Here is a 26,122-nt window from a genome sequence, read left to right as displayed (position 1 = left end):
TATTAAACCAAAAAAATATATATAGTTCATTTTGTTGGCTCTATCGTGGATCATACTTTAAATATCACGATTGCTAAAGTTACAATGATCACTCAGTAAACATTTAAGTAACAATATGATTTTAAATGAATCCCGTATATAAATTCCAGCAGTTAGGAAGATGACAAATGCATTAATAAGTAAAATACACAATATACGGTAATATCTGTGTTGTGACACTGAAAACGAAGACTACATATTAGTAGTAAACTACCAGGGTCATATTGAAAAGGAAGAATACACTTGGCTGACCAGACAGCTCCCTAGCCTAGGACACATACAGTATGGATCCTGGAACATATATTTTCTAAAAGCATCCACAGTTAGAGCTGCCATCAAGTCAAAAAAAATAAAAAATGAATCCAGTACTATTTACAGTAGGTTAGGGCTTCTCTGGTGCCGTCAAAAAGGTAAGATGGTTTTTTTTCTCAGATCTAGTCTGGTCTCAGTCAAAAAGGAACTTATTATCCAAACATAAGTGTTATTATCCAAACATAAAAATAACACTTTGTCAGACATTACATACGAGTTACACTACCTGCAGGATCCAGCAAAGTTTTAGTTGTGTTAAGTATGAGTGGAAGTCGTCCTATTCAGTACAAAATCATCTAAATCATTAGAACAATCTTGATTTGTAAAGTGCGTAATTACTGATCTCATATATCTCCCTGTCTGAAGGTATGCAAATCATGGCATCAAAATGTGGGGGCAGCCATCCATGCCCTGGAATCTTTGCTTGATGGCCGTTTCGGCATGGGATAGCAATTGTGATATGTTATTATTATTATTATTATTATTATTATTATTATCCTTTATTTATATAGCGCCAACAGTTTACGCAGCGCTTAATACAATACATAAATTCAAGGGATATGACAAGACAAGAATTGACAGACTAAGACAAACCGATACATTTGGTGGAGAGAGCCCTGCTCGCAAGCTTACAATCTAGAGATATGTTGTGCAATCCCATTCCATGAAGCTCCTGCTGCACAGTTTTTGTGCTTATATTAACCCCTTAATGACAAAATGCATTGTTTTCAATGGGTTTAGGGACCGCCCATTGTCCTTAAGGGTTTAATTCCAGTGGAAGTTTAGAACTCAGCTATGGAATCAGCAAAGCATTGGGGACTTTTTACGCACCCTGTGCTTCAGCATTTGGCAACCCCGCTCTGTGACTTTACATGGTCTTCCACATTGTGGCAGAGCTACTGCTGTTCCTAAACGCTTCCACTTTCTTATAACACCACTTACAGTTGACTGCGAAATATCTAGTAGTGATGAAATTTCACAAATTCACTCATTGCAAAGGTGGCATCCCATCACAGTACCATGCTTGAATTCGCTGAGCTCTTCAGAACCACACATTTATGTCACAAACATTTGTAAATGCAGACTGCATGGCTGGTTGCTTGGCTTTATACACCTTTGGCAATAGGTCTGATTGAAACACCTGAATTCAATAACTAAGAAGTATGTCCCAATACTTTTATCCATCTCGTGTATGTTGTATACTCGCAATACAGGCCCTGGTTAATTCTCGTCAGGTATTTAATGATAGGATTAACAATTGAGTTTTCTCTTATCCGTGTGGGCAGTGTGATGCATGGTGAATGCAGAAGATTAGTTAGCGATATAGTGTTACTAAATTGTTAATCAAGGCGTGTATATTTAAAATTGTTCATATTATTTATCCAATGTATAATATATTGCAGCAAGGCAGCCCTTTTATACATCTCGATGTTTGGGACATTCAGTCCCAGCATCGCTTGTTTGTTCTGTAGCTTACTGAGGTTAATCCTAAGCTTTCCAGGCTGTTCCAGGGAAATAAGTTGAATTGTTTGTTGTTTTTTGCAATGTCTCCTGGTGGTATGAGCAACGGTAGCTGTTGTATAAGATAAAGTTGATGGAGTTTTTTTGTTGGTCCCAAATATAGGGACTCGGGTTTGGCTAAGTTGATATTGAAGCCAATTAGTTTGCCATAGGACTGAAGAGTTTGCATGGTAATGAGATTCCAAGGCTTGACCACCTCCGGTATACCTATAATTCTCAAATAGTTTCTTTTACTGTGATTTTACATGTTGTCCAATTTTTACTGAGCACTTGGAAAGGTATTGGGCATGTGGTGAAGGTGTTCACTGCCTTTCAGAGCCAATTTTGCACCAGTAGTGATGGATATTCCCTTGGGTAGACAGAGCTGTGGTTTCATGCAACCAGCTTAGTTGGCTCCGCTCTAAAAGTCTGACTAGGCAGATTTAAAGGAAATTCCCAGGTTGTGTTCTCAAAGCAGATTTGACACCAGGGATATATTCTAGCAAGAATAAATTGAAATCCAAAGAAATTAGTCCTTTGCTTTCTGTGATGTTGAAAAAATTGGGCAATTTCTCACAATGACAAGATGACGTATAGGGTCAGCAAAACTGCTCTTCATTTAAAAAGGTCTCCTATATGCCTTACATAAATTACCTTGTATGTATTCCAAACACACAAAGTGACATTATCACCAAAAACTCTCTAATGAAAATAGTTTTCAAATAAAAGTACACATACAAGGGTTTAAAATATTTGTAGTGGTTAGTTATTTCTTCTTCCTTTTTTACTTGCAGTGCTATTATAGTACATTAAGTATTAACCCACCAACACTAAAGAATTATTGTTCAGTTATAAATAGTCATAAACCCTCATTATGTTCATTTGCTATGCGAAATCTGAAATAGGAACAATCATGTAATTTTTCTCTAAACAATCCCTCTTACACCTCAGGGGGACATTAGAAAGAGTTGTATTATTATGTTATATGCTATATTCTTATAATTAATATTCATATGCAACTAAATTTGTATTTCATCCCACCATAGCAGAGCACCACAAATCTGTGTCTACTCTGTAAAAAACAAAAATGCAGTTTTTGAACACAAAAATCTAACTTTTACAAAAAAAACAAACAGAAAAATGTAAAACAGAAACTAAAGACATGCTGCCTAAGCTTTGTTCTTCCCATGCCATTCTAAATTAAAGCTAGATTTTAATTGTATGAAAACATTTTTAGAGATGTTTTCTTGCTTGTAGTAGCTTTTGTATGTACATTCTCGGTATCTTAGAATAGAGTATTTCAGGACCTTATCAGAAATTAACTGTAAGAACATTTAGTGTCTCACACTCAGATCAAATATCATGCTCATAACTGTGTACTTTAAAAGGAGTGCATAAACAATGATCTCTGCTATTTCAAAATGAGCACAATTCATTAAAAATATCTCTTTGGCACTATCACTATTTCTTTCATCATGCCATAATTAAAGGGAACGCACTCCCCTTGTCATTTTAATGTTTTGTTTTATAGCATCATAATATTTCACATATAAATAGGGAGAAGCTTAAGTCACTTTGTTGTGTATTTGGACAAGGGGCTTACTACAGCAAGATAAAACATAACAATGGCTAGTATTGAAATGACTGGCAATAAGAACTGTAATGCATACTGGTTAGGTTACTATTATAAACTGACCAGTTTTCAGAAATGGTATGCTTTTGGGGATTACATGACTGTTAAGTGCTGACTTAGCTTTACAATAAATGTATCGGCATTTTTTGTAATAACCCAGTAAAAGATCATCTTGTAACATATACAAATATGTATATATATACATATACATATATATATATATATATATATATATATATATATATATATATATATATATATAGTACCAATTACAGTAATTTTGAGTAGTATTATTTTTATTTGTATCACTATAATGCACATGTATCAATAAAAAGACAGTTTGACACTATGTAAACGAGTAACTAAACTTCAGTATTTATGACTTTAGTGTCTGGGCAAGTTGTAGGTATTTGTTATGTATTGTAAATATTCGTCTGATCACGCACTGCCACACCAGGGTTATATCAAAGAATTATTTTATGTCTTCTCACCTTATGAATTTAAACTAGGTTGCTGCTAGTCGGTGCAATGTCCCTATGTGGCATGAACTTATTTGAAAACACCCTGCTCCACGGTCCTGTTGGAAAGTCAAGGCAAGGCAGGCTAGGCGCTGGATTTAAGAATCCGGAACTTGTATACAGAGGCATCCTAATGTAGTCATGCATGATTGCTATATTGGTTTCTGAAGTTGATTTGATTCCTGGCTTATCTGCTTACTCTCTGTCTTACGATTTTGTGACATTCCTGACTATCCTAACTACTCACTCTGTGTACCAAGCTAACTACCTGCTCTGCACACCTGACCTGGTTTTCAGTGGCACCTGTCCTGGCATTTACCTGCAGCATTACCTATACAGGTATCGGGCTACTCTTTGTAGTGCTTTTGTACCCACGCTTAGAGACAGGGGCGTAACTAGATGCCTCAGGGCCCGGGTGCGAGAATCTGTTAAGGGCCCCCCCCCCACCCCCCCCCCACAAAAACATGATTTTTACCCAACAATTTTTTTTCAACTAATTCAACAAATTCAATTTACATATTGAATCATAATCAAAGAAAAAGGGGCGCATGTACAAAGGGCATAATCCAGGGGTGTCTAAGTTTTTTCTGCAGTGGGCCACTTCATCAGAATTGTATACGTGCGAGGGCCGCACTCATTTTTCACTGTGACAAAAAATATGGCCTTTAATAAAATATGCAGATTAAAATAAAGTAAAATGACACAAAACCTTTACTCTTCCTCTCACTGATTTCTGGGCCTTGAAAGTTTTGCGACTACAAATTCAGGATTCCCTAGATTTATTCTAGGGATGAACTAAAATGAAAATTCTGGACCAAAACATTCAGGGTTCACTTAGCCAAAACTGAAAATGACCCCCACCTTTAAAAATAATAATAAAAACTCACATGTTTAATAAAAGTAGGTAACACGCAATTGGACAAAATTAGCAATATGACTTGGCATGATAGGAGTGTGATTGCTGTTAGCCTAGGCAACCAGTAAATGCTGGTACCTAGGCATGATGGGACTGTGCTCGCTGTGATTGCTGTTAGCAATCACACTCCTATCATGCCAAGTCAGCCAGTACATGCTGGTACAGGGTGGCTGTAAGTGATGTGCAGACCCCATACTGCTGGCAGCATCACTACACAAGGGGGGCAGCTAGCTAGGTTTCAGCATGTACTGGCTGACTTGGCATGATAGGAGTGTGATTGCTAACAGTAGTCACAGTCCCATCATGCCTAGGTTCCAGCACTTACACATCCATCCAGTAAATGCTGGAACCTAGGCATGATGGGACTCTGATTGCTGTTAGCAATCACACTCCTATCATGCCAAGTCAGTCAATACACGCTGGTACAGGATGGCTGTAAGTGATGTGCAGACCCCATACTGCTGGCAGCATCAATACACAAGGGGGGCAGCTAGCCAGGTTTCAGCATGTACTGGCTGACTTGGCATGATAGGAGTGTGATTGCTAACAGCAATCACAGTCCCATCATGCCTAGGTTCCAGCACTTACACATCCATCCAGTAAATGCTGGAACCTAGGCATTATGGGACTGTGATTGCTGTTAGCAATCACACTCCTATCATGCCAAGTCAGCCAGTGCATGCTGGTACAGGGTGGCTGTAAGTGCAGACCCCATACTGCTGGCATTATCACTACACAAGGGGGGCAGCTGGCCAGGTTTCAGCATGTACTGGCTGACTTGGCATGATAGGAGTGTGATTGCTAACAGCAATCACAGTCCCATCATGCCTAGGTTCCAGCACTTACACATCCATGCTAACACACACACACACACATTTATTCATATAATCATTCATTCACAGATTCATTCCCTCAATCACACACACTCATTCAAACACCCTCCCCACCCCCTTACCTGTACTGCAGCTCCCTCGATGCCGCTCACAGACTTCAGCAGGGGGCGCGGCCTCCCTCTGCCTTCTCTGCTAAAGCACAGAGGAAGTAGGAAGTCACGTGAACTCCGCTTCCTCTGTGCTGTCCAGAAGACCCTCCCACAAGTAAGTAGCAGGGCTTGAGGTGCGGCTCGTGTAAGATCGGTTGCCCTGGCTGCCGATCTTACGCGGGCCGCACCTCGAGGTCTCGCGGGCCTCATGTTGGACGCCCCTGCCTTATTTAAAAAAAAAAAAAAACGTAAAAAAGATTTCGGGCGGCCCCTTGGCTTGGGCCCCCCTGCCGCCGGGGCCCGGTCGCAGTCGCGACCCCTGCGACCCCGGTAGATCCGCCACTGCTTAGAGACTATTTACATCTGTCTATACCCGAGACTCCTCACTGTTGGGATCATCAAAGTTCCTGTCTGCTTATCTTAACACTCAACACTTTGCTTGGTGTTTCAGGGCAAAGAACTCTTGCGGTGAGCGTTCCTGAGTCACGGCAGTCGTGACAGTCTATGCAGTATGTTTAATTATACACCACCACCCCGAATAACTTCAGAGTGGTTTTAGCCGGTTACTGGGAGTTCTTGACTGTCACCAGGGTTCATGCACCATAGTTCTCCAGAAAAATAAAATGTTGGCTAATTTTTAAGATTATTTATACACTCATTAGCAAGACTGTAGCTGATTTAAAAATATTATCACTTTGTTTCATAAGATACCTATGGTGTATACACCGCACATTCCTATTTTGGTTCAGACTCGCTATGCATTAAGCAGATTCTGTTCTGTTGCTGATTGACTAGGTCTTTAGAGATAATATTTAAATAAACAATAATGAAATTCTACATGTAGACCAGCTTTTCAAAGTGTGACACTGAACTATAATTGTACACATACATATGCATGGATTTACCAGGAACGTATGCATAAAAGCTAATCCAGTTTAATTTGTGGCATTTTAGAATGCTATCAACTTTCACATGAGGTGTATTGTTTCATAAATCCACAGTACAGAACCAAATAATTATCTAGATTATTTTTAATCTAGTCTCACTATTTATTAATAGTGAGACTTTTGTCTCATTATGTGTCTATTACTTATCAGTGTTCCCATTATTTACAAGTTACAATGTTGTACCCACTAGGTAGTATAGATAGAGTAATAAAGTAGATCAAGGGGTTCGGTCATTTTTTTCTATACACATCTATTAGTGGAAATAACACCATTTCATCTAGTCTTTTATGTAGTCATGTACACCAATGAAGTAGAATATTCACAGAGTCACAGAAAAAACAAAGGCTAGGCAATGATCAAACTGTCTGGCTATGCAACTACTTTGAAAAATAGTTGTACATTTGGCAATCATTGCTCATGCATAGTTAAGTGTTTTGGAGTGTGTTTCATGTTAGCATGCTGAAAAAACCTGCGGGTCACCAGGTTCAACCTCTTCAGCAAGGCCAGATTAACAAGCTTTGGACCCTGGAGCAATTATACAGGAAAGACCCTTTCTCTGGATTGCTTGCCTTTAGCAAGCTCTCTTTTTTCTACTTTCTGCCTCTGGCAGTCTTTTTTCATTTTGTTCTATTTTTTGTGCAGCTTTCCGATCTGTTCTCATGACATGTGGCAATTATCCTTCCTCTGATTCGCTGAAAAGTGATAGAATTTCTGAGCGCAAAGTGTCGTTGAGGGAGGATGATTGTCACATTTTGAGAGACCTGATTGGACAGGTAAGAGGTACGGACCCATCAGAACACTGGGGCCCTGTTCTTCAGATCTTGAAGATTCTCATTGGAACATGTTAGTACTATATAATTATGTTCATAGAAATATTATATAATTATGATTTGTAGCCATCACACCAAAATAAATAATATGCAGAAATGGATAATGGAATTCATTGTATTAATTGATAAAAATGAGAGCGAAATATAGCCTTAAATATTAAGTTTAAGTCCAGTTCTAGATGTTATCACCCTCTATCCATTTTAGATAGAATTAGTTTTTTGCCACAACTATTGTGTGTTTACAAAATTTAATTTATAAAAAAAATATTTCCTGCTTTTCTTTGCTGTTTTATCCATACATAGTTGTACCTTTTAGGTCTGTAGAACAAGGTAGATCATTGTGGAGAAAAGAGGTCATATGAGCAACTGTGCACCTGGTCCAGATACTCCAAAAGTGGTTGAGGAAATATTGCTACTGTGGTACATAACCAGAAGTGACTCTTTATTCATACAGCGAACAAAAGCAGTGCTATTTGCATCATCCATCTATCTGAGATGAAGGAGATCATAGCACCACCAAAGCACTACAAAAACAATAGAATATATCCATGCTCAGAAGTTAAATAAATATCAATTATTCTAGAACATCTATCATTGCTAAAAAATGTTATTTATTATTGCCTTGCTCCACAAAACAATTTTACTCAAATCTTTGAACATAAAAAATAGTATGCTAACATTGATGAATTAAACAATAGGTGACACAGGTGTCCCATTAGATGATGTTTACATGTCCAATGGCAACATGTTAAGGTCTGTTTATTGGCTAAACTAGCTTAGGTTAGGCAAGAACGTCATCCCATGGGTGTGGGTTGGCATAAAGAACATAGTTTCATGTAACATGTTGGCTTTTTCATGTTACAATTTAGAAATGTTCGTAGATGTGTAAGCCAGGCCTTCAATACTTCTTTAATCTGCATGTATTTCTGGTCCCGTTTATCCCTACAAGGACTCCAAAGAGATTGCTTCTTGCCCACCAAGACCACACTATATTACATATTTTTATAGAGCGTGAGCAGATTCTGTAGTGCTAATTAACAATCAAATTTACAATATACAATTTGTTTATAAAATTAATGCATGTTAAGATATACTGGTACACAACGAGAAAAGCGTCCTACTTTTCTGAATTTACAACCTCTGAGGATATTAAGGGGAAGTGAGATTTACTACTACAGATAATCACACACTTTTCAACCCTAAAAATCCCAATAAGCCCCAAATATTTTGTGAATTTGTGATTAGGCTTGGTTAAGATTAATAAATAAATAAGGCTCCCATTGCTAGCAGTCCAGTGTGTCAACAAATGCTGCGAAAATGCTTTCATAGTATTTATTTAATGGTTAGTATACAAAAATTTATAAACAACTTTACTTTTAATGCATAACGGCATTAACCTGTCTTAATTAGTTGGCTGATGTGTGATTATTAATGGTTGGGTACTCTTTTTCTTGTCGCTCACTTGTTTGTATTTGTAATGATTAAAGCAGTGGTTAAAATGGAACGTGTTGGTTAAAACCTAAGCTAATTTATAGCTTCTTGTACTGCTGGCATGTTACAGTAAAATGTACTGTATAGTAGGCAGCTTTCTGCAGCTGATCGACCAGCTGAAACCAGAAGGGTGGAAGGTGTATTCCCTTCATTAAGCTTGTTAATATTGTTAAGTGTCCTTTATTCTGGTGGCACTGTACCTTCTGGATATAGTATTTACTTGGCTTACATTAAGCTGACCTATTGGTTACACTATGATTAAGTGAACACTATGTAGGACTGGTTCTCAGCAGTAATATATGCAACTATGCAATGCATGCATCTAATTGCATACCAAAATACAGATCAAGAAAGGACACTATTGGAGATGTGCACAAAGAGCAGTTTTGGTGGAAAATGGTTACAGTAATGTAATAAGAAGGGACGTTGCATTGGTTTCTATTGTGATTGTGCAACCTTAACAAGAATTGTACTGTATACATCATCCCTTTCTGACTTGTTTGTGTTCATGGGCAGAGTTTAAACACAGAAAGAACCCTAAAGTAAACCACATTTACATTTCAAATAAAACAGTATTAAAAATCCTTGTAATTCGTGGTGCTACACTAAATAAAGAAAAGAGAAATCATGGCTGGGCAATCATACAGTAAAATACCTAAAATCCTCTCGTATGTAACTAACATATAGTCATGACATTTATGCCACTGTTTCAGTAAGTGTTTCACTTGGGAAACATGTTGGTCTTTAACTATTCATTCTTCATTGCCTAATTGTTTCCCAAAACAACACAATAAAGATGGTACAGGTACCCCCTGAAGTATTGTATGACCGTGTTTGGATACCACTTGGAACAGATGTAACACTTTTTTGCCCTGCCTTTCACACATCTTCCCACATTGTGCTGCAGGTTTTTTTGCACTCTGGAGAAGGATTCTAGGTGACAGTGCACTTATTTTCAACTCTGGCATGGGTTGGTTAGTTTACTAAACATAGCCCCATGTCCCTGTGCTCATGTCACTGGGTGACAGTGCACAAACTATTGTCTCAGAAACCTACAGTCCCTGGCACGGGTGATTCATACGGAAATTACAGTCAATGTGGGTCAGGCTACATAAGGCCTTGGTCAGAGTTTAAAGTTTCTCTCAGTGAAATGTCAATGTACTATATGCTGTCAGTAAAACAAAACAATGAAAAACTATGCTTTGGAAGTAACACATGGGGAAAAAAACATATTTACTAGAACTATTTATTCTCTTCTTTCTATAGCTTGTTAATATAATATGTAAAATCCAGGGCTTTTCTGAATATTAAAAAACAAAATACTGTCTGCACTTCTCACTCTAATAAAGTTGGCAACAAATATATAAACATAATATAAGTGAGAGGTTTTGGTTATATGAATTGGCCAAAGCATAATTAAGCTCACCCGCCACGTCAAGGCACACTCTCAATAGGGTGAGAACCTACTCTCACCTCCTACATAGTGGGCACACAAAGCAGTTTATACTGCTACCAAAACCAGATTAATGTGTTGGGGGAGGTGCAATTAAACCTCCTCCCATTTAACCCCTGGACAGCAAGTGCAACCAGACTGATGAGGAGCCAACAACCTCAAATATGTGCAAACAGGGAAAAGAAAAAATGTCGGTGCGCTAAGCTAGTCTCAGGCTCAAATAATACAAATGTATAATATGAGGCCTACCAAACAGTGTGAGCATGCTGCAAATACAGTGTGTTGGCTGTACAATGTATACAAAAAACAAAATACTGTCTGCGCTTCTCACCCTAATAAAGTTGGCAACAAATATATAAACATAATATAAATGAGAGGTTTTGGTTATATGAATTGGCCAAAGCATAATTAAGCTCACCCGCCACGTCAAGGCACACTCTCAATAGGGTGAGAACCTACTCTCACCTCCTACATAGTGGGCACACAAAGCAGTTTATACTGCTACCAAAACCTTTTTTGAATATTAGTTATTATCTGTGTGTACGTAAGTTAATAAACTCATGATGACAAATTATTATACCTTTATCACATTATTATATATTAACTTATTATTATTATTTGTATTATCATTATTATGTGGTAATAGAGGGTAAGCTTGAGTCCTCTTTATCTAATGTATCGGGTTGTCAGTTCTAGTTTTGTCATACCTCATGTATATCTGACTATGTTCTTTCTAATGAAATTATATTTTTCCCTAGGTTTTTAAAACTTTTGACCAGGCACCAACATTAGGACGACAACTCCTGTCCACAGATACTACTGCTCCATATCCACCATTAAATGTGACAAATGAAAATGGCACCACCTGCATTTTGATTTATGCTAAAACATTTTCCCTTAAGTCAAACAACACAAAAACCTTTGATCTCACCAATGCTACATTTATATCCCAAACGGCACAAACAACCTCATCTGTGTGTTCTGCCTCCAACACCACGTAAGTGAACCTATGACATATATAAAGCACTTAATTTTGGTTTCCTGTGAATATAACTTCAGGTTAAGATCAGGGGTGCAACTTAGGCACATGCAGCCCCTGTGGTACCGTGGGCCTTGTGACCATAACTGAGACCTCTCCCAGTTATTTTTATTGTCTCACTTTAAAATAATACACTCTCTGTGAATCATAATATTCTCTGTATTTTTAATAAATTTGTAAGTGTTACATAGAAATCTAAGAATGCGTTTTTGTTTTTTACTTTGCAGACACTAATAGCTTTTGACATACTTTTTCCTTAAGTGAGACTCTTTCTATCTAAAGCTGTGAGGTACCAACCTATAAAATGTGTGTGTTTTTTTTAGATTGTCTTTACTGTATATGTCACCTGGAAATGGATTAAGCAGCCTAGAAATAAGGTAATATTTTTTAACACTGTCAGGCATGTTTGAGGTAAATTAGTTGTTTAAGTCAATATATACTAATGGTTAATCAATAAATGTCCCATTACAAATAAATTAGATTGATTAAAGTAAATGAGCACCAATTCCTAACTTAAATCTCTAGAAAGCAAATAAATAGAAACTTTATGAAATATAATAATGAATATAAAATAACACCACATAACACCTGAGGAAAACAACGTTTTAGACCAGTTAATATATGCATAAACAGTTGTGACCAACCCCCCCCACTATACTGCAATTTGCATACACATTATATATATATATATATGTGTGTGTGTGTGTGTGTGTAGACAGTGGTCTGGACCAGACTGGGCCAGGAATACTGTTTGACTGTTGAACAGAATGACTGATAGAGGAGAGACCAGCCACCATCAAAACCCTCTCCATCAGTGCTTCCTCAGTCCCATTACACTGACTGAGTTTGAGCCATTTCCTTCCGCTCAAACACAGGCAGCTTGTGAGGACCATGAGGGAGCACCAGAATAGACCTCCCACCAGCTGCTGAATAACCATGGATGAGCCCCTTCCTGAAGGTAGGGAAGCTGGAAGGAAGACATATTATATATTTGAAGCAGAAATTGCTCATACATTTATACGGTAACATATAGACAATCAGAGCAAGATTGTGAATTGAGATTACATCCGTTTAGTGATGTTTGAAAGGAAAAGCAAATCAAAGCACTAAAGCATTGACCTGTTTCAACTAACTTGTTGGGTCAAGAATACCAGATTGTTTCTCTTAGCCGTCCAAGAACGAGGATGGATGTATCTTTATAGTACAGACCAACAAATCTATTTGATTTTACTTACGATATTTGCTTATATTTTTAGGTTTTATATGACCAACAAGTTCTACACTGGGTCTGCTAGAGACTGGTTCAAATTAGAACAAGTCATGATAATCCCCAACCAAGAAATGGAGAAAAATGCTACTTTCAGAACAACATATGCTTCAGCTCCAGCAGAGTATTCATATCATTGCCAGCAGGTTGGAACGAGTTCCCTCCATGCAGAAATCTTTGTTCCAAACAATGAAGCAGCAAAATCCTGGGAAATATTCCTTTATGAATTCCAGGTGAGTAAAGAACATTTAGTATGTTAGTTTTTATATAATATTTCTATTATTCCATCTTGAATACTAAAGGTCTGCACATAGACTCCTTGGCTGTTACTACCCACACAACCACCCACTCAGTAACTGTTTGTTTAGGAACATTTCAGCTTTAGTGCCAACTTTACTTAGATATACCAGGAAATAATGTAACCCAGAACCTGTCTATCCTTTAGTTACTTATTAGTTCATTTTCGATTTCTCCTAAATGCAAATTAAGCAAACATTTGACACTTAACGATCATCACAGACCTTAAAAGTTACAACAACATTTAGGGTAAGCAGTAATTTCAGAATGGTAAAATGAGAATTAATGTTCCTTAAGCACAGTCAGAATTCTAATCTGAGGCTATGTGTAACAATATATGGTATTGTGATCTCCGGGGGGAAATCATGAATCATGTATCTTAAAGGACAGTTTAATTCACAGTGTTAGTGTAATAAAAGGTTAGATTCACATGATAAATTAGAAGACTGGTTAAGAAATAATGCAGATATAATTGCTGATTTATACTAAATAGCTGTGAGATCCTGCATTCATTTTGTCTCTAAAGTGTTGAGGGATTTCAATCTTGCTGAGTGAAATAATTATTTACTGGTTTGACTGGCTGGAAATTTGTGTTATTTTATTTGACTATGCAATATTGACTAATAGTCTATAGTTTGCAAAAATGAATGCTATGACTTCAAATGTTATTCAGAATTAAGGTTAAGAAATAGTTCTGTTATATAATCTCACTTTGTTTTCAACATCTTTTGTTTGTTACAGATACAGGGATTCCATATCAAGAACAACCTTTTTTCTTATGCAAGTGACTGTTCATCTTTTTTTACCCCTGCAATATGGATGGGCCTCGTATCCTCCATTATTTTACTATGGATCCTATCATACGGACTCTTCATGATAATGCAGCTAACTACAAATGATAGATTTGATGATCCAAAGGGCAAACCATTGTCTGTTCCTCAGACAGAGTAGAATTTTTGTCTTTAGTTTCCTTGGCCTTTCTAAGAAAAAATAAAATCTTATATACATATTTCAGTGCTTACCTTACTTTAAACTGATAGTTTGGTACTTCTGATACCCAATATTAGTCAAACTTTAGATATTGGTTAACATAGGTTCACAAATATTCCTGACTTCTTAGCAATTTTATGAATCTTGTGTTTAATGTTTCAGACTTATAGTAAATTGTAATAAATTGTCATAAATGTAACACAATCTATGAACACATCTCATTCCTTTTTGGAATTGGAATTTGAGGGGGAATATCAACTTTTGTCACAGACTGAAAAAGTTGCACATCTTGGTCATGTTTTAATCATGGTTGCTAAATTACTCAGACATTAACTGGAATACTGAAACAAGTAGTTCAGGAAAGGGGATCAATTTTTGAACCTGTTAAAAGACTGCTTCATTTCACAGTTAGTAAAAACACCATCAAGAAAAGACAGCTGTCCATATCTGCTGATAATTAGTGTAGAGTGTTTATCATATATTTAAGTAAGGTGGTAAATTGGGGAACATTTACCATAACATGGTGAAACTTGAGATTAATTCACCCAAGCAAACCAGTAGAGGCACCACAAAATCACTAGTGCACTGGAATGAAACATGGAATTTGAAAAGAACCCCATCTAGTCTGCCCATTTTTCTTGATGTAAAGACTCAGTCCTTGGTCCTATCTTGGATTCAGGGTAGCTTTATATCTATCCCATGTATGTTTCAATTCCATCACTGCATTAGCCTCTATGACCACTGATAATAGGCTGTTCCATTTACCCACCGCACAATCAGTAAAGTAAAACTTCCTTACATTACATCTAAACCTCAGATGCTTTAGTTTTTGACTATGACCTCTTGCTCTAATCTTTCTCCTCCTTTGAAATAAACTTGTTAAATCTCTTTAAGAATTTAAATGTTTCAGTTGTATCTCCCCTTGCTTTTCTTTTTTTCTATAAGCAATACAGATATAGAGAGAGGTTCAAGTAGCCTCCTGGATAACAAATGACAGCAAGACAACCCCACCCCCCAAAAAAAACTAAACCCATTAATGACAAAAAAATGAAAAGTAACAACATTTAATCTAATAATATCATTAGTAACAGTCAGCGTGGCACTATGAAGTACAGATTTTGTCAGACTAACTTAATTGTATTCTATGAAAAGGTAAGCAAAAATATACATGGGTAGACACAACTTGTTTGGATTTTTCAAAAACATTTGATACAGTTTCTCATAAAAGGCTACTGTACAAATGAAAAAGTAGTAACAAGACGTTCTTCCCTGCAAGGGGATTTGGTCACATTAAATGACTGTGCAGCCAAGTGGCTGATGAGATTTAATGTTGCTAAATGTGTAAATTATACCTTAACCCCTTAAGGACCGGGCTCATTTTTCGTTTTGTACCCTGTGGGACCGAGGCTGTTTTGACACTTTTGTGGTGCTTGTGTTCAGCAGTAATTTTCTCCTCACCCATTTAGTGTACCCACATAAGTTATATATTGTTTTTTTCAGGACAAGATGGGCTTTCTTCAGATACCATTATTTTGATCGTATCATCTTATTTACTATAAAAAAAATTAAAAAAACATGGTGAAAAATTGAAAAAAAAACACATTTTATGACTTTTATTTGAAAAATCTTTTACTCACCTAAAAAAGCAAGTAAAAAAACTAGCTAAATAGATTCTACTACTTGTCCTGAGTTTAGAAATACCCAATGTTTTTATGTTTTTTTGCTGTTTTTTGTAAGTTATAGGGCAATAAGTACAAGCAGCGTTTTATGATTTCCAAATCTTTTTTAACAAATCTGGTCAGTCTGCCTCCATCTCCTCTTTGGAACATCTTTGAAGCCGGTTAACTCAATTTAACCCATTCAAACCATATATTTTTGAAAACTAGACACCCCAGGGTATTCCAAATGCTGTTATTTTAACCCTTTCCATGCACCAATTATACAACTACACTTTGTCAAACTTTGTAATAGTAATTTTTTTTATTTTTTTTTCCACACAAATTGTACTTTAGTTATAGATATACAGGTGCTGGTATATGTCACTGTCAAACAACACCCCAATATGTGTTCAGCAACATCTCCTGAGTACAGCGATACCCCACATGCATGGGTTTGTCAGATTGTTTGGCTGGTAAAAGGCTACTTTTGGGGCATGCGTAATTCAGGTGGTCATTTGGTCATTGTGCCTCCCTCTCCTCTTTGGAATATCTTTGAAGCCGGTTAACTCAATTTAACCCATTCAAACCATATATTTTTGAAAACTAGACACCCCAGGGTATTCCAAATGCTGTTATTTTAACCCTTTCCATGCACCAATTATAGAACTACACTTTGTCAAACTTTGTAATAGTAATTTTTTTTATTTTTTTTCACACAAATTGTACTTTAGTTATAGATATACAGGTCCTGGTATATGCCACTGTCAAACAACACGCCAATGTGTGTTCAGGAACATCTCCTGAGTGCAGTGATACCCGACATGCATGGGTTTGGCGGGTTGTTTCAGATTTAAAATGCCACATTTGGGAAGTGCGCTTTTTTTCGCCATTTTGGTCAGTCTGTACCTATGCCCTATCTTTGAGCTAGGCCACTCCAATTTACCCCATCAGCCATTTTTTTTATATATTAGACACCCCTTGGGTATTTGAAGTGCTTTTATTTTAACTCTTTGTTGAGATTTTTGAGAAATTTTAGCACTTGCTCAAAATAATAAACTTTATTTTTTAATTTTATTTTATTTTTTTAATACTTTTTTTATATTTTTTTTTACACATTTTGCTGGTACTGGATGGTTCATCTAGTGACATCACTGCATAATTATTTTTAAATGTTAGCACATTTTTTTTTTATTTTTTTTCCATTTTTTATTTATTTTTATTTTTTTTGAATATTTTACTAATCACATAGTGATTAGAAAGCTGGGCTCCATTGACTTGCATGGTTGAATGCAGTACCTGTATTCAACCAGCAAGTGGAGCCAGTTCTCTAGAGGGTCTGGAGACCCTCTAGCGAACTTTTTCGTCTTTATTGTTTTATTTCCCGGGCCGCCGCCATCTTGCTTGATGGCGAAGATCACCGGCAGCGGCGGCTGTGACCGCTCTCCGGAGCGGTCACAGCCCACCCAGAGGTAAGTGTTTGGTGTCGCTGAATGCCTCCTGATCGAGGCATTCCAGCGACACCTTTTACGTTGATCGCCTCCTAAACGCTTTTAAAACGGGCGTCCGCCGCCATACAATGTATGGCGGCTGTTGACGCCCCGGGGAGGGGCCAGACATGGCCCCCGATGCCGATCTCGGCCTTGCTGAATGCCTCGACATCGAGGCATTGCAGCAAGGCCGTTTAAGCGAAGAAAGTGATCCTTGATCACTTTCTAAGCTTATTTTATTTTTTGACGGTTCAGGACCGTCAAAGGTCATTTAGTGACCTTCTTGTTATGACGGTCCTGAACCGGCAAAGGTCGCGAAGGGGTTAAATGAGGTTGAGTAGGGATTCGGAAAATCATTAAATGTAAGTACTTGGGAAAATAAACTTAGCAATTGCAAAAAATGTCAAGGTAGCTACTGCAAGGGTCAGTAAAAAATTTTCATGTATAAAAGAGGTATTGACTCACGTGAGGAAAATATAATTGTGGTAAAGTGGTGAGTGAGGGAAGGAAAGAGAGGGTAAGTATGTAATGTATGCTGTATTTAGATGGCACTGTTAAGCTGTTTGGGGACAAAGATGTCAGAGACAAGCTATTTGGGCACACAGATGGCACAGTTAAGCTGTTTGGGGACAAGATGGTACTGTTAAGATGTTAAGGGACAAAGATGGCACTGTTAAGATCTTTGTAAGGATGTGCTCTACGCATGGCACAAATGGTGTGTGAATGTACAGTAACATCGGTTGCTGTTACATAAACCATGCTCACATCATAGAATGACCATGTGCTAATTCAACCAATTTGAGCATCTGTGATCCTTCAAGTATAGTTGGCATAGATGGCTAACCTTGGTAAAACAAGATACATTTGCACTTTTCATTATTTTAATTAAATATTATGATTTCTTAAAATAATAGACAAAACATTTGAAATGGTGCACAAAATATACAATTAGGTACTCTGTATCCACGCTTAATATACAGAAAGAAAGAGGTGGTGCTCAAAGAGGAAAAGATGGAGCCTAAAGCGGAGGGGGTGGGACCAAAAGAGAAAAGGGTGGAGTTTACAGAATAAGGAGTGGAAAGGATGGGGCAAATAAACATTAAGGGACGCATGAGTTTAGTCAGGCCAAGGGCAGCACAAAAACTAAATACATCACTGAACAGGACTCCACAAAGAACAAGTGGTCATCCATTCAGATGCATTCGGCCAAATACATCTCCATGCATGTGATATACCCAACTCCAGATATTAATGAAGACTGACACAAAGATTCTTCGTGTTGTGCATCTTCGTCTTCGTGTACGTTTTGCCGCCGCCATGTTCGTTTCTTCGGTATTCTGGCTGAACAACGAAAACACACCCTTCGTGTTCGTTTTCATGTTCGCCCGAATATGAATGCACAAGTCTAATATATATATATATATATGTAGAAATAGCACAATGAAAAGAAATGATTAAAAACATTTCAAGTAATACTACTCTTTACTTGAGTTTAAAATGTGTTGAGGAAAGTAAAACTGAAAGCTTTCTGCAAAGGAAAAGAGAAAAATCCATACAAACATTAACAGGGAAAGCATGGCTGCCTTTAAGTTAGGTAAGAGGCAGGTGCCCAGGGTTTCTCTGAGGCCCACACCTATATGATCACTGGAGCTTAAACCATAAAGCTGTAAAATATAATACTTTAATTCGTATGTGCAAGTTGTGGATGCTGTGGAGTAATAGACAGTTAAATACACATTTTTTTTGAAATCTGAGTCTCTGCAGTGTTTCTGAGCCAAAGGTTATAGAGACAAAACATGTCTGTATACAACCACGTGCTCAGGAAATTTAGTTTCCTACAGTACTGCAAGTATCTAGGAAGAGCTGGGACCACTATGTTTTGATGAGTTAAATAGTGATCGTTTGACTTTTTTCATTAAGAACATGTTGTGCTTCTTGTAAAGATTAAATAACACATTGACAGGTTCAACATCGGCACTAATAAATACTGCTCAGAGCCAGACCAGCATTATCAACCAATGTTTAGATTTGCCACACAACAGGCATGCACACTCAATAAAAAAAAATATATAGTTTGAGTGGAAGGAACATTTCAAGGCATAGAGTGCAATGCTTCACAGAATTCCTGAGAATTAAAAGCTGTGAGTCCAAACCATGACCACAAGAGCAATTGTGAATGTGAACATTTGTAGTACATGCCCATTGGTAGTTTGCTAATAAAAAGGTTACTGAATTCCAGAACTGTGTATCATCCATGTCCCTGCAGGTTTGTACAGGTGCATCTTAAAGGGTAGATACATTTATCAGCCCCCATCAGAAGTGGTAGAGACTAATATAGTAAGAGAATTTAAACATGCATGGAAAGGGCATAGAGCTATCCTGAATGTAAGAGAAGTCCAAGGACTGATAAGGGTCTGAGTCTCTACATCAAGAGAAATGGGCAGATCCATTTTAAAATAGGCCATAATAAAATATGCCATAATAAATCAGAAGCTTTGGGTGACTACACTGAGACACTCTATTGCTTACCATAAAGCAGTATGAGAACGTCTTAAGGTGTTTGTCTAGTAATATTTAAATTAAATGTCCTAGTTATACAATTGGTGGATGATCAGAGTTGTAAACTATTAATAACATAGAAACAGTAAGTTAACCCATTGACAACAATTGACGTGCCAGGCAAATCAGGGGGTTAAACGAGTGTAGAAATCAACTCAATCAACTATTGTTTTCTTCGCTCAGCCGGTGCTGCTGCAGTGGCTCAACATCAAGGCATTAAGCAACACTAAAAAAAGTAGGGGAACCGTTCGATCACTAAAAGGAGCAATCATATCAACCATATTGAAAGTCTGTATGCCTTTCAAATATGGCGGTGCCCCGTGGCTAAAACAAAGTGCTTACGTGACGATCAATGACTCTAAAAAAGTCTGGTCTGGTTTGTACCCTACATTGTCTCAACTAGTGCTTGGGGTGATTACAAAGGGTTAACCCCTTGTGCAATTGAGCTTTCAGCTGCAAGGAAGATCTCTTGGGTGGAGCTACTCAGTCTGAATATGGGTCTCCGTCACAGAGCTGTCAGAGGTTCAGTCTAGGTACTGCAGCCAACCATGCCGGTCAATGGAACCCAGACCACTAATCACTAAATGATCAGTAAAATAAAAATAAAAAATATTTTCAAAATTTACATTTTAAATAGTAAAAAAAATATAATAAAATGTAAAAGTAAAAATACCCCAATGCCATCACCATAAATCCAGTTCAAAGAAAATATGCCCAAAAATGTAAAACAAATGTTTATTTTAAAGTCCTACAATTGGCTGGGTTCACATATGGGTGCAGACTGACCAGATGTCAAAATTAAAAAAAAGAAATGTGCACCTCCTAAATGTAGCCTTTTAGCCCCCAAACAAACCGACAAACCTATGCATGGGTGGGATCACTGTTGTTGAAAAACTTGCTGCAGTGTTATTATACCAGGGGCTGCAAATTCATACCAAAAAAACCACAAAACAAATATTGGCACATTGGTTGGTAGCAGTATAAACAGATGTCAAAATTCCAAGATGAAAATACATTGTTTAAAAATTGTTTAATTAAATAAAATAACAGCATTATGCAGCAGCAAGCATCATCAACTTCCAGACACAGATGAACTACAGATACTAATACAAGCAGGGCCAGCCTTAGTTGTTCAGGCGCCCTGTGCGAACTACTTCTCTGGCGCCCCCCTCGACAAAAAAGAAAGGGAAAAAATCTTGTAACAAACAACTAGTTTTAATAACAGATTTTTTATGTGCAAGTGCAAACAAGTACAATTAAATATAACTGGTAACAATAATGTACCTTAAATACATTAAATATAGGGAAAAAACAGCTAACAGTGCAATCTTTGTAACAAAAACTTGGACCCTAGGCAATTATTTCCTGTGCACCCCCTCCACACACCCTAGCATGCAATCACTCCCTCCACTCCCACACCTTTCTTTTCCTTCCTCCCTGTAGTTCAGGTATAGATCAAATAAACAATACATTCTATGAAGAAGTAAGTAGAAGTGTCGATCAGGGGGTTGCAGTGGATGTAATCTACTTGGATTTTGCCAAGGCGTTTGACACGGTTCCACACAATAGGTTAGTATTCAAACTGAAGGAAATTGGTCTAGATGCAAATTCTTGTTCTTGGGTAGAACATTGGCTTAGAGATAGAGAACAGAGAGTTGTTATAAATGGTAAATTTTCAAGTTGCTCAAAAGTGTTAAGTGGTGTCCCTCAGGGTTCTGTTCTGGGACCAATTTTATTCAACAGATTTATAAATCATGAAAGTCATGTTTCTATGTTTGCAGATGACACTAAACTAGGTAAAGTTATACAGTGCGTGCAAGATATTACAGTGCTGCAGAGGGATCTCGATAGACTGGGGGACTGGGCACACAAATGGCAGATGAAATTCAATGTAGACAAATGTAAAGTTATGCACTTCGGGGTAGCGAATGCACAAGCAACCTACACCCTAAACGGTAGTGAATTAGGGGTAACGACAAATGAGAAGGATTTGGGAATTGTTATAGACAACAAACTAGGCAACAATGTGCAATGTCAGTCTGCGGTTGCTAAGGCCAGTAAGGTATTGTCGTGTATAAAAAGGGGCATCAAGTTGCGGGATAAAGATATAATTTTGCCTCTGTATAAATCAATGGTAAGGCCGCACCTTGAATATACTGTGCAATTTAGGGCACCTATTCTAAAGAAGAATATCATAGCACTAGAAAGGGTGCAGAGGCGGGCTACAAAATTAATAAAAGGAATGGAGCACTATAGTTATGAAGAAAGGTTAACTAATTTAAATCTGTTTAGTTTAGAGAAACGTCGCCTCAGAGGGGATATGATAACATTATATAAATATATTCGGGGCCAATACAAACCATTGTGTGGAAATCTGTTCATAAACAAGACTATGCATAGGACACATGGTCATGCGTTCAGATTGGAAGAAAGGAGATTTAGACTAAAGCAGAGGAAAGGGTTTTTTACAGTAAGGACAATAAGGATGTGGAATTCTCTGCCTCCAGAGGTAGTTTTATCGGAGTCTGTACAGACATTTAAACTGCAACTGGATGGATACCTGGAAAAACATAATATTCAGGCATATAATATTTAATTATGGGGAAACAGCTTATTGATCCAAGGAGAAATCTGACTGCCGTTTTGGGGTCAAGAAGGATTTTTTTTCCCTGGTTAGTGCAAAATTGGAAAGAGCGAAACAGGAGGGGGGGGGTTTGCCTTCTTTTGGATCAACAGCAACAAATTAACAGATATAGGAAAGGCTGAACTTGATGGACGCATGTCTTTTTTCAGCCTATGTAACTATGTAACTATGTAATACATGTAAACACTTGTGTGTATAGCATTGCAGATATAGCACAAAAACACAAAAACACAGCTTTGCATGTATAGGTCAACTGGGGATCACATGTAAACTCAGCACTGAAGGTATAAATCAAATAAACACATGGAAACAGCACTGCAGGTATAGATCAACTAAATAAGATATACAAACCCTGTATTTGCAGGTAAACATAAATAATGTATAGAAACATAGCATAGCAGATACAGATCTACAGAATAACACAAAAAACTGGCTGTGCATGTATAGATCAACTGGAAATCACATATAAACTCAGCATTAAAGGTATAGATAAAAATACCTAAATTACAGGCATAGATCCCTGGTGTCCACATAGAACTTGACCAGCACCCAAATTACACACACAAATTACAGCACAGCCTGAGCCATCTTTGTCCCCAAACAGCCCAGCATAAGACATCTTTGTCCCCAAACAGCCCGCCCTGTGCCATATTTGTCCCATAAACACACTGCTTGTCCCATCTTTGTCCCATAAACACCCTGCCCATGCCATCATGGTCCCCAAAGCTCAAACACCCTGCTTGTACCATCCTTGCCATTCCTAAAATCACTTATACATCTATGATACACACAAAACACATATACAGTCACTCACTCATCCACAATTCCTTCACACAATTATTCATTCTCTCACTCATTCACACAATTCATACAGACATTAATTCATTTATTATCTCACTCATGTACACAATTCATCCACACATTAATTAATTTATTCTCTCACGCATTCACACACCAATTCATTCATTCTCTCACTCATTCACACAATTCATCCACACATTAATTCATTAATTCTCTCACTCATTCTCACTCTTTATTTATTTCAAGATTCTTATCTACCCCCTCTCCTCCCCCTACTCACTATCTACCCCCTTTCCCCCTTGCAGTTTACTTACCCTGGTGAAGTCCTGTGGTGGGAGCACGAGGCCTCAGTCACCCGGTCCTGCCGTGGCATGTGCAGCTTCACCACTGAGCGTCGGGACATGAAGTGCCGCACCGAGACCAATGCCTCGCACTCCCACCACCACAGTTGGGGCAGGTAGGGAGGGCAAAGAGGGCTGAGAAGTTGCTGAAAACTTTTTCATGTGCATGTTTAATGCAAACATGTCCCTGCAATATCACCTGATGCAGGGACCCCAATATGAGTCCATAGAAAAATGAATTAAGAATGACATTAAAAAGTATTCACATTATATGAACAATCCATTACTAATGATAGGTGTTATGTATAAAATATGTATACAACTTTATCTAATGTGTTGCATGACTAAAGATGGTTTTATTCGAAGAGAGAAGCCTTTGAGGCCCTGAAGGATGGTGTAATTCATCATCTCTGCGTTGACCCAATAAAAGGCTAAAGACTGCATCTTTTCTTGGACAAAATGGCTACATTCATTTTCCTTGTAATTCAAACTCATGATAATAAGAAATGGTCAAACAAAAAGTCTATCAATTTCAGTCTTTTTAAGTTATTTGTAATTGCATTGATTTTGATAAAGGTTTTCACTAGCTGATAATAATAGTATTCCAGAAGCCCTACCAAGGTTCATTCCTGCTGACTCTCTGGTTCAAACATGATGTCAAAGCTTAAACTCTTAACACCTTAGTCTTAAATGTCTTCTGGAACATTTACTGACTGGCTAGTCTCCAATTATCAGGTTCAACCAGGGACAAAGCAAACAACATACCTTCTCAGCTATTTCAGTATTTAATCCATTCATTTAGCCATGTGTTGCACCTGAGATATACCACAAAACAAATATGAAGAAAATGTATTTTTGAATTATGTAATCTTGGGGTTATTTCCATCATATGTAACTAAGTAAGGTCTTTACACTATTCTGAATATATGGAAAAAAATCACAAGACATATACAACATGCATGCTATTGTTTGATAGACAACACACCTGGATTCTGCATAATGTTGATGAGGCATATAGGACTACATGTGCACTCCAGGTATGCTTAACCCCTTCGCGACCTTTGCCGGTTCAGGACCGTCATGACATGAAGGTCGCTAAATGACCTTTGACGGTCCTGAACCGTCATAAAATAAAATAAGCTTAGAAAGTGATCAACGATCACTTTCTTCGCTTAAACGGCGTTACTGTAATGCCTCGATGTCGAGGCATTCAGTAACGCCGAGATCGGCATCGGGGGCCATGTCTGGCCCCTCCCCGGGGCGTCAATGGCGGCGGACGCCCGTTTTAAAAGCGTTTAGGAGGCGATCGACGATCGCCTCCTAAACTTAAATGGTGTCGCTGGAATGCCTCAATCAGGAGGCATCCAGCGACACCAAACACTTACCTCTGGGTGGGCTGTGACCGCTCCGGAGAGCGGTCACAGCCGCCGCTGCCGGTGATCTTCGCCATCAAGCAAGATGGCGGCGGTCCGGGAAAATAAACAATAAAGATGATAGAGTTAGCTAGACGGTCTCCAGACCCTCTAGAGAACTCTGGCTCCACTTGCAGGTTGAATACAGGTACTGCATTCAACCATGCAAGTCAATGGAGCCCAGCTTTCTAATCACTATGTGATTAGTAAAATATAAAAAAAAAAAAAAAAAATGGAAAAAAAATAAAAAAAATGTGCTAACATTTAAAAATAATTATGCAGTGATGTCACTAGATGAACCATCCAGTACATTGCAAAATGTGTAAAAAAAATATAAAAAAGTATTAAAAAGATAAAATAAAATAAAAAAATAAGGTTTATTATTTTGAGCAAGTGCTAAAATTTCTCAAAAATCTCAACAAAGAGTTAAAATAAAAGCACTTCAAAAACCCAAGGGGTGTCTAATATATAAAAAAATGGCTGATGGGGTAAATTGGAGTGGCCAAGCTCAAAGATAGGGCATAGGTCCAGACTGACCAAAACGGAGAAAAAAAGCGCACTTCCCAAATGTGGCATTTTAAATCTCAAACAACCCGACAAACCCATGCATGTCGGGTATCACTGCACTCAGGAGATGTTCCTGAACACATATTGGGGGGTTGTTTGACAGTGGCATATACCAGAACCTGTATATCTATAACTAAAGTACAATTTGTGTGGAAAAAAAATAAAAAAAAAATACTATTACAAAGTTTGACAAAGTGTAGTTCTATAATTGGTGCATGGAAAGGGTTAAAATAACAGCATTTGGAATACCCTGGGGTGTCTAGTTTTCAAAAATATATGGTTTAAATGGGTTAAATTGAGTTAACCCGCTTCAAAGATATTCCAAAGAGGAGATGGAGGCAGAATGACCAGATTTGTTAAAAAAGATTTGGAAATCATAAAACGCTGCTTGTACTTATTGCCCTATAACTTACAAAAAACAGCAAAAAAACATAAAAAC

At 37.6% G+C, this 26,122-nt stretch overlaps 1 protein-coding gene across 1 annotated transcript in view; it reads left to right on the top strand.

Moving 5' to 3' along the window:
* The window catches only part of LOC149302820 (V-type proton ATPase subunit S1-like), a 28,020-nt gene extending 13,845 nt beyond the window's left edge, over positions 1-14,175 (top strand). Inside the window, exons 7-10 of the mRNA XM_089481999.1 lie at positions 11,380-11,618; positions 11,984-12,037; positions 12,917-13,160; positions 13,966-14,175. Of these exons, the coding sequence (XP_089338125.1) occupies positions 11,380-11,618; positions 11,984-12,037; positions 12,917-13,160; positions 13,966-14,175 (747 nt within the window). The remainder of the gene's footprint in view (positions 1-11,379; positions 11,619-11,983; positions 12,038-12,916; positions 13,161-13,965) is intronic.
* Positions 14,176-26,122: the final 11,947 nt, after the last annotated feature.

This window comes from Sceloporus occidentalis, unplaced genomic scaffold, assembly GCF_023333645.1.
Source record: "Sceloporus occidentalis isolate IW3139 unplaced genomic scaffold, rSceOcc1.0.p SCAF_17, whole genome shotgun sequence".
NCBI classification, from domain to species: domain Eukaryota; kingdom Metazoa; phylum Chordata; class Lepidosauria; order Squamata; family Phrynosomatidae; genus Sceloporus; species Sceloporus occidentalis.
The sequence above is the reverse complement of the archived record's forward strand: the minus strand, read 5'-3'. Positions and strand labels throughout refer to the sequence as shown.